The sequence below is a fragment of the Adiantum capillus-veneris genome, chromosome 1, assembly GCF_014529385.1.
Source record: "Adiantum capillus-veneris isolate H3 chromosome 1, ASM1452938v2, whole genome shotgun sequence".
NCBI lineage: Eukaryota > Viridiplantae > Streptophyta > Polypodiopsida > Polypodiales > Pteridaceae > Adiantum > Adiantum capillus-veneris.
In genome coordinates, this window is record NC_140931.1 from 76,553,392 (window position 1) to 76,563,786 (window position 10,395).

General features: G+C 39.8%; 1 protein-coding gene across 1 annotated transcript; it reads right to left on the minus strand.

The window, feature by feature from the left end:
• Positions 1-6,462: 6,462 nt before the first annotated feature.
• LOC147465002 (uncharacterized) lies at positions 6,463-9,312 on the minus strand. The gene is made up of 5 exons (XM_086526720.1): positions 8,417-9,312; positions 8,188-8,326; positions 7,964-8,100; positions 7,186-7,481; positions 6,463-6,530 (listed from the first exon to the last, which is right to left on the minus strand). The coding sequence occupies exons 1-5, from the start codon at positions 9,310-9,312 to the stop codon at positions 6,463-6,465; spliced, it is 1,536 nt and encodes a 511-aa protein (XP_086382846.1).
• Between the last annotated feature and the right edge of the window lie 1,083 nt (positions 9,313-10,395).

Below are 10,395 nucleotides of genomic sequence, written 5' to 3' on the forward strand. Positions count from 1 at the left end.
CCACAACATCATCAAACTTAAGAGTACTTGTGCCAGAGATAGAATTACTTACAGCCATCACAAGGCTGTCCCAACTATCCGGTAGAGATGATAGTATAAGGAGAGCTCGCACTTCGTCATCGAAATTGATTTTCACTGATCGAAGTTGACTTATGTTTGTGTTAAAGTCATTTAGGTGTTCTGCAACTGAACCATTCTCTGCCATCTTTAGATTGAACAAGCGCTTCATAAGAAATACCTTATTGGATGCCTATGGTTTCTCGTAGAAGTCGTTAAGTGACTTCATCAAGTCCTCCGTGGTCTTCATCTCCGAAACATTGAAGGCCACCGTTGACGCCAAGCTTAACCGGATTTTTCCCAGTGCCTTTCGATCAAGGACAATCCATGCTTCATCTGCCATTGTTGCGGGCTTCTTCGCAAGACCGCCTAGTGGCAAATAGAGGTCCTTCTGGTAGAGATAGTCTTCAATCTGCATCTTCCAATGTTGGTAGTTTTTGCCGTTGAACTTCTCAATCTTGAGCTTCCCTTCCTCCGCCATAACTCCCACTCAATTCAAGGAAATCTTTCCTTGAGATAATTTAGCTACAAGCAAACCTTGCTCTGATACTTGTTGTTAGGAAATAAGACGTAGCTAAATAGATAATTGAGTAGATTACTTAATGGAGAGAGACATATTTACATACACGAGATTATAGAGTAGAGAGAGAGAGAGAGAGTACACACGATATACGTGGTTCACCCAATGTGGGCTACGTCCACGGGAAAGCAGCCACTCAATGGCTTTAGTACTTCAAAACAAGAAGTAGTTTACAAAGGGATTATACCCTTAATGGAGCTCTCGCCTTGCTTCACTCTCACCACCTCACACTCACCTTGTTGCATCAACTTCACACTATACAATGTGTGTAGAAATGGCCTCCTTTTATAGGCCAAAAGGGCTGCCCTCTCTTATGAGAGACAGCCATGTGTAGCCGCCCTTGTGCGAATAAGTCCAAATCGGACCCTCCAATCCACCCATGTGTGGCCGTCCTTGAGAAGATAAGTCCGCTTTTGAATTCGGCCACCGGCCACCGGCCATTGACTTCCGACCACCGGCCATCGGCCATTGACTACCGGCCACCGGCCAACCGACCGGTTGTTTTCCGACCACTTTCCGACCGCCGTCCGGCCATAATATTCCGGCGAAAAAAAGTCTCGGGGGCCTCCGCCCCCAAGGCTTCTAAAGTTGGCCCGGATTCTTGTCCGTGAAAATTTTGGTTTCCGGTGAGTGATTTTCCTTCACGCACGATGGCTTCTCCTCATAATGGGGGCCTTAGAAATGTGCGCTTTTACCACCGAAAATTACAAGGGTAAATCAAGGCTCCATACTTAACAAAAACAAGGGTTCCAATGAGCCTAAGGGGAAGGACAATGTCCAAAAGTCTCCTAAGGGCAATTCCAACAAAGCTAAGGAGAAGGGAGTTTACAAAGGCAAAAACAAACTCTCTCCTGAAGAGCTTGAGCGTTATCGCAAGGTTAACCACTGTTTAAAGTGCGGCAAGCAAGGGCATGCGTACCGTGCTTGTCCCCAAAAAAACACCCGCCATGAGCCTCCTAGAGCTGTCTTGGTCAAAATCCAAGAGGAGGAAACTCACCACAAACGATCCCCTCTATGCCATGCTTGGGGAAAGGTAAGAGAACATGATGCTTTTATTCTCTTTGACCGTGGTTCTACTCATAATTTCATATCCACAGAGTTGGCCACCAAGCTAGGCATCCAAGCCTATGAGATGGGAGATGTCCTACCGGCAGATGGTGCTTTCAAGGGGCAAGAAGCTTCAGTCACTCCCTTAATCGGGAAATTGAGGCTCCATGTCGAAAGCTATGTAGACAAAGAGGACTTCTTTATCTCTCCTTTCAAGCATAAGGATGTGATCCTAGGGGCACCATGGTTTGATTGCATGGCTCCCAATGTTAAGTTCCCTGAAAAGAAAATCTACTTTAGGTTCAGGGAAAAAGATATGTACATAGATGCTAAGCAAATGGGTAACACCATACCCATTGTACATACACAACCTTTCAATAAGTCAATAAAGAGCTCTATTTCCGTGTACATGATTTTTGTTAAAGATTCTCAAAATGAACCTAATGCTTTAGCAAAAGAAAATATAAACAATCACAAGGAATTAGAGTTATCCAATTTTCTCAAGGGGTTTCAAGATGTCTTTATTGACGACATCCCTTGTGAGCTACCTCCTAAACCAGGCAATGATGACCATGCAATTAACCTTCTTCCAGGAAGTTCACCGCCTAATAAACCTCCTTATAGATTTTGTCAAGTTCAACAAGAGGAGATTATGCGGCAAGTGCATGAGTTAGTTGAGAAGGGCATGGTCAGGCCTAGCTCATCTCCATTTTTCTCTCATGTGCTATTAGTGCAAAAGAAAGATGGCACATGTTCTATATGTGTCCATTATAGAGTACTAAATAGGATCACTATCAAAAATAGGTTTCCCGTTCCACAAGTAGAAGACCTATTTGATAATCTACAAGGGTCCACCTACTTTAGTAGGATTGACCTAAAAAGTGGCTACCATCAAATAAGGATAGTTGATCAAGACATTGTAAAGACCGTATTTCACACTACGTTTGGTCTTTATGAATATATTGTCATGCCTTTTGGCTTGACCAATGCACCAGCCACATTCAACTACTTGATGGAGAAGCTATTCAGGCCTCATCGAACCTTTACTGGAGTGTTCTTTGATGATATCATCATCTACTCTAATTCATTAGATGAACACAAGCAACACCTCCAGGTAATATTTCAAGTTCTAAGAGAGAATAAACTTTATGTTAATGGAAAGAAAAGTGAATTTTTCTTGCAAGAGATTCAGTATTTAGGTTATCTCCCAAGATGGCATCCAAATGGATCCATCAAAGTTAGAGGTAATTAAAGGATGGTCTAAACCATGGAATACTCATGAACTAAGAAGCTTTATAGGTATGTGTTCCTACTATAGATGCTTCATAGAAAAGTTCTCACTAATAGCAGGACCATTACATGACCTAACAAAGAAAAATGTTAGGTATGCATGGTCTACCAAGGAGAACAATGTTTTTGATAAGCTTAAAGAAAAGCTTATCTCTCAACCTATGCTTACACTACTAGATATCTCAAAGCCATTTGAGGTCCAATGTGACGCTTGTTGTGACTGCCTTGAAGCTGTTTTGCTTCAAGAAGGGCACACCATAGACTATGAAAGTCAAAGGCTCGACCCTATTGAGCAAGCTCTAGGCATATATGAAAAGGAACTCCTCGCAGTTCTACATGCCTATTTATTGGGGACTCCTTTCATTCTACAAATGGATCACCAAAGTCTGAAGTACAAATGAGGTGGAAAAATTTCCTTTCACAATTTCATTTTCATATTGCTCACATTGCTGGCAAGCATAATCAAGTAGCCGATGCACTCTCAAGACGGCCAAGAGTGAATGCGGTTTCCATAGCAACTCACAATGATCTATCTTCTATGATAGATGAGTATGCTATTGATCTCAGTTTTAGAGATGTGGTTTCAGCCCTTGCATTAGGGAAGAAAGAGGAACCATTTACTTTTCAAGATGGTTATCTTCTCTATGGCAATAGATTATGCATTACTAACTCACTATGTAAGAAAGTAATGTATGAATCTCATGCTCCTCCTTATGCGGGGCATAGAGGGATTCGGTCTACCCTGAAGGGGATTGAAACATATTTGTATTGGCCTACCATGAAAGCAAACATACAAGAGTATGTTTCTAAATGTGTGGTATGCCAAAAGACGAAGTTTGATGGAGGGAATCAACTTGGATTGCTTCAACCCTTGCCAATCCCTAATTCGCCATGGGAGAGCATATCCATGGATTTTTATCTTTGGATTGCCTAAGTCTATCCATGGGAATACGGGAATATGGACGATAGTAGACAGGTTTAGTAAACAAGCCCATTTTATACCTGTCAAAAAGACTATGAAAGCCCATCAAATGGCAACCCTCTTCATTTAACAAATCTTCAATTACCATGGCTTGCCAATGTCCATAGTGTTGGATAGAGATCCTAGAATGACCAGTAATTTCTGGAAGGGTCTCTTTGAGAATTTAGGGACAAGGCTAAACTACTCTTCGGCCTATCACCCGCAAACAGATGGCCAAAGTGAAATAACTAACCTAACAATTCTTGATCTACTAAAAGCCTATGTAACAGAAGTAGATCAAAGGTCCCTCAGTAGAGTATGCCTACAACAACACTGTACATACTTCCACAGGAAAAGCAACTTTTGAGGTAATTGAGGGAAGATAAAAAAGTCCCCTGCTACTTAAGGTACAAGGGAAGATCTTCGCTGCTGCAGATGAGTATAGCTGAGACCTACAAGAATATTTCTAAAAGATTAAGGATGTTATCTCTATCTCACAACAAAGGCAAAAGGCTGTTGCTGATAAGCACAGAAGAGCCCAAGCCTTTAAAGAAAATGATTGGGTCTTACTTAAATTTCCCAAGGCTTGATTAAGGCACACGACAGGCAAGAATCCTACGGGACACCAAAAGTACTATGCTAAGTTAGCAAAAAGATACTATGGTCCCTTCCAGATTCTTAGGCCAATCAATGAGATGGCCTATCAACAGGCTATCAACTCAAGCTGCCCAGCCATTGGCTCATACACAATACTTTCCATGTGAGCCTACTAAAGCCTTACAAACGAGAGCCACCTCAAGAACCATTTATTGAAGACCCATCGGAGGTCGAGAACCAAGAAGAGGTGCTGCAGCCCGAGCAACGTCACCATGAAACGCGTTTCGACAGGTTAGGATAGGTGAAACGTTTCAGGCCTTGAAACGTTTCGCTCACCGAGTGAAACACAAGTCGTTTCACTAACAACAAGTTACCATAGTTTTAGTTTCAAAGTCACTAAACGCACGTTTTGGTCTCACGTTTCATTGTGCTCTCAGCGGTAATACTATTTGACAATATCTTATTAAGTTTAAGAATTATCCTTTTGAAGATGCCAGATGGATGCAAGGCATACAATTAAAGGATAACTTAAACCTTGTCAGTGCTTCCCTAGAGTAAGCAATTGTACAAATGTTAAAAATGAACAAAGTTTTTGTCTTATAAGACTCTCTTTTTCTTTATTATGCACAAAAATGAAGTAGTATGCATGCTTAGATCAAGTTTGCGGAGACGACGTCTCCCTAACACCAAGTAGAGCTTGTCACTCTACTATGGAAGATTGATAGGAATAATGTGGAAACATGCTTGTGACAACTTAGGCTCTCAAGCACCAAATGGAAAGAGAGAGAAGTATAAAATGAGAAGAGAAGTGCTCTTTGTGCTTTCACTTATCTTGATAGCTTATCTTCCTTATCGATAAGTTCTTTTTACTTATATTGATAACTTATCTTTCTTTTCAAAACTTTTTCAACAAGTTACTTACTCACCTTATCCTTATCTTCTCTTTTCCTTTATCCTTATCTTTTTCTTTATGCTATTTTTCTTGAGATGAAAAGCTAATTTCTCATGCATTGGTTAGGCACATGTCCCCATGGTGTGAACTGAGATTATGGGCATGGAAAGGGTTGTGGAGTACATGATAAAGATGTGTCAACTCACATCAACTTCTTACAATTGCATGGGAAGCGAGCGTAAAAGTTCAAAAGACGCATAAAAGCAAGACCTTGAGCACGGGATGGATGCAAGACACATCCGAAATGTAAGATTTGTGATTGTGATATATCTTTTGCACAACTGAATATCACAACCACAAACATTGGCATAATAAATATCAACCATATGTAGTTCTTGTAGGACTCTCATCAATTTTATTTCGCTCAATATTTGTGACACTTTGCATAGCGAAATGCTTAACCGTCCACAATTTCCATACCACCCATCAACATATGAATACACCCAATGATGCCACCAACACCATGTACCATATCCTTGACAAATATACTCTTCCTTAACTTTCAAATATATAGTCATCCTTATATGTATTGGGAGAATAGCCAATACATCATGACCCATATTAACCTACATTAGCAATTCGCAAATCTCTCTCTCTCTCTCTCTCTCTCTCTCTCTCTCTCTCTCTCTCTCTCTCTCTCATTAACCTATCTAGTAGATAAAAACCCACTTCAATAAGCCACCAATAACTAAAAAAATATGGTACTTAGCATGCATAGACAATGGATCAAAGTGTTTGATTATCTAGAGAAGTTGAGCCTACGACACACTCTACTTGGAACTCTCAAGATCCAAGGTCCGACACGTCGAACACTGAGACTGAGGAGTCGAGGTGATTCACCCAAAGAATAGATTCTAAACATCCATTCATTCACTCCATAGGGACCGTATGAAAAGTTGCAATTGAGAGGCCGTTGCATACCTAACTCTTGTATAGTGATTCGCATATCATCTATATCAAACTCTATGTGATAATAACCTACAACACTTCTAAAATATCATGCTTCATATAACGCCAAGACAGAATGTCTGCAATAATATTGAAGTCTGCAATGAAAATAACAACCAACCATTCAGACATAAAAAGTAACAACACATTTAACGTCATATGGATTCAAATTCAAGCTATACGCACCGAAGGATCTCAAAATCCTCGATAATACAAACAATATCCTCAGCATGTGCAGGACCCCTCCACAATGGAGGATTTAGAAAAAATGTAACACGTGTAAACATACAAAATAAAGCCACAAAGTTCTCATTTTTTGTAAAATTAAGTAACAAAGATAAGATTTTACATTTACATACCTCTAATATAAGTAGTTACATCATTGAGGGTGTACGAAACCATGATGTATCGTGCCATTCTTTATCTGCTCTAACAGCACAGATTTGGAAGTTTAAGAGGAACAAAGATGAAATAGAATAAAGAAGACTTTGACGATCATGCCGTAGAGAACCATGTCCTTCTTTCTTTTGTTTTAGTGAAGGATTTAAGAGAGAGAGAGAGAGAGAGAGAGAGAGAGAGAGAGAGAGAGAGAGAGAGAGAGAGAGAGGAATGAAAGCAATTCAACAGATTTTGAAATTTCACAACTTCACAAAGAGACAATACAAAACAGTTATTCAAAGTGTAGCCTTCGAGAGACCACATTAGGGATTCTATAAGTCCAAGGACCTATGTGGTATATGTTTTGCAAGATACAGGGTGGTGTTTCAACTTGAGTAAATATCCTCAATCGATATGGTGTAGTGTGGTCTCCAGCAACCCCCACCTGTTGTGCATTGACAGGCCTCTCGTCACTCACAAACCAAATATTAACTTGAATTTGACGATGCTCGTGGTTCGAAGAAAAGGCAACATGATAGTATCCAAGAACTTCCATGGACATATCTCTTCCTGAGTATAGCATTTCATAAACGCCTACGATGATAAAACCTCGATAAGAGTGATCTCTGCAAAGGCATCCATGAATTATGTAGAGCAATAAAAGCTTAAAACTACAAATATACCATATATAAAAACTCTTACAGTATAATATGAGTTTGATCAAATAAGATCACCAAAAACATAGCAGGAACTCTTCCCCTCCATTGCGGTGGATCTTCAACAGAGTAAGTCAATGTATAATCCAATCTTCTCAAGAAAATAATAGGTCAAGGTAATAAACAAATATAAAAAAGAAGACAAATACCTCGAATGAATTCAGTGATGTGACCCACTACATAGGAGGCACTGCGTCGAGGATCCATCTATGGGCAATACTTTGATCTAAGAGATATGAATAAAATTTAACATCAAGTGTGTCTGACTTTAAGTGAGAGCCACAATGTCAATTTGAACTTATTGTTATGAGCTTGCTAGTTGTAATACATCCTTGAATACAATGTTTGGAGTGTAATAACACTACGCTTGGGTGTTTTTAGTATTCACAACAATCCTCATAGAAGCTGCACTTCGTACACGTGACATTGCAACATACAACTGTCCATGAGAGAAGATCAATGATGCAAGATATAGACCAAGAATTCCAAGTGTTTGTCCTTGTGTTTTGTTGATAGTCATCCCAAAAGCAAGCCTGATTGGAAACTGACGACGCTTCAGTTGAAATGGAAGCCCCTGTTGGTTTCCAATAATAAAGTCAATCCTTGGAAGAAAAACTCTCTATCCAATATTCGATCCTGTAACTATCGCTGCCTCAATTACCTTATGATGAAATTTCTTGCATATCAATCTGGTTCCGTTGCATAATCCACGTCTTGGATCCAAATTTCGCAGCAACATGATAGGAGCATTTTCTTTCAAAACTAAAGCATGAGGTGGAAAACCACCACCAAGAGTAAGGCTATTAAGATATTCAATTGTGTACAAATGTGTGTTTTCCTCTGACATACAAATTGAATCTGCACTTAGATACTCTTTGCAATCTCCATGCATTCTTTGCAATGCATAGTCATTAATTAAATCCACCTCTTTATTCCGCGAATCAAGTATTGCTCGATCTCTGAAAAAAGTTGCATGATCTTGCACATGACACAAATCTCCATATATAAAGCTTAGAATATCTTCCAAACTATTTCCTGGAAGCATCATGTGTGAAGGTATTTTGACTCTGTCTAAATCTCCTCCATCATCCATAACCCCATTGCCAATATCAAGCACCCAACGGGAAAAACTTTGTTGAAGTGAATTTGAACCGCAATCAAGTATACGCATATTTCTAGTAAGCCTCAATATCTTCGTATATTTCCATATGTGAGAATGACACAACAAAGCATTTACAATGTCTGTACGACTACCTTTTGGTACAATAGGTAGTATTTGTCGAAAGTCACCTCCAAGCAAAATGACTTTTCCACCAAACAAAGTATCTCGCTGCATAATATCTCTTAAAGTTCTGTCCACTGCTTCAAATGCATAGCGATGTGTCATGGGAGCTTCATCCCATATAAGTAAAGCTGCATTTCTTAGAAGTTCTGCAAGTTGACTATTTACCTTTATATTGCAAGTTGCTTCAGAGTGAAGCTCCAAAGGTATCTTAAACCTAGAATGAGCAGTTCTTCCATTACTCAAAAGGAAAGCTGCAATACCCGAGGATGCACATGCAAGAGCAACTCTACAACTTCCTCGCACTCGTGAAAGAAGTGCATTATATAAGTAAGTTTTTCCTGATCCACCAGGACCATCTAGGAAAAATACCTTCCCTGAATGTGTGTCAACAGCTTGTAGCACTTGGTGGTAAGCATCTCGCTGATCCTCATTTAAGGAAGTCTCCATACAATCTGCTATACTACACTGTTCATCAATGTTGAACATTGTTTCTTCAGCCATAACACCATTTTCACTTAAGCATACCATTGTTGAGTCTATTGCAGGCAACATATAATCGCAAAGCCTCTTGCCATGTTGTTGCAAAAAGCATTCTATATGAAGCAAAGCTTGATTTTTTGCCACATCAAATCGCTCGCTTGCATCTGAAATACGCATCCTTAGGGCATAAACATAGTCCTCACAAAATTCGGTACAAAACCTGTCCCAAAGAGTAGCCGGATGAAGTGGCTCACAAAAGACTAATATGATTGCAAACAGTTGTCTCAACTGCATTCCATTTTGAAAAAAAGATGCCTCTTGGAGGCAAAGTGACCATTCAAAGATACCATCTTAGTTCAGTATGAAGGCTCTCTTGGGATTGCCTTTTGAGTATCATGCCTCGATTTTCAAGACTATGCAAGAATCTCTAAGGTCTATTGGAATTGCTCTAGGCATTTACGTCAAGCCTGAGATCTTTGGAAACCCTCTCTATGACATTAAAATCTACATCTTTGGATGGAATTGTTACTCACATTTACCTCTCCCTATGTCCCTCCCTCCCTCCCTCTCTCTCGCTTATCTTTAATTTATTCACTTTGGTCTTTTTCTTCTCTCTCTCTCTCTCTCTCTCTCTCTCTCTCTCTCTCTCTCTCTCTCTCTCTCTCTTTGTTTGTATGTGTGTAAGTACCCTTCAAACTCGGTTCATTTTCAACTCTTTGTCTCTCGAAGTGTGTTTGTGTGTGTTTTCTCCCTCAATTCATTTTCAACTCTTTGTCTCTCTAAGTGTGTTTGTGTGTGTTCTCTCTCTCTCTCTCTCTTTCTCTCTCTCTCTCTCTCTCTCTCTCTCTCTCTCTCTCTCTCTCTCTCTTTGTTTGTGTGTGGTTGTGTAGCATGCACACGTGTATGTGTGTGAGTACCCTTCAAACTCAGTTCATTTTCAACTCTTTGTCTCTGTGTGTGTGTGTGTGTGTGTGTGTGTGCGTGCTTAGTTCATGTCTACCAGTTTAGGATCCCATAGTACTTTTATCTTACCATTTTATCATTTTGTCATTTCATTTTGTTACTCTGACTTTGTATCAGATTCAACACATTATAACCCTCTGG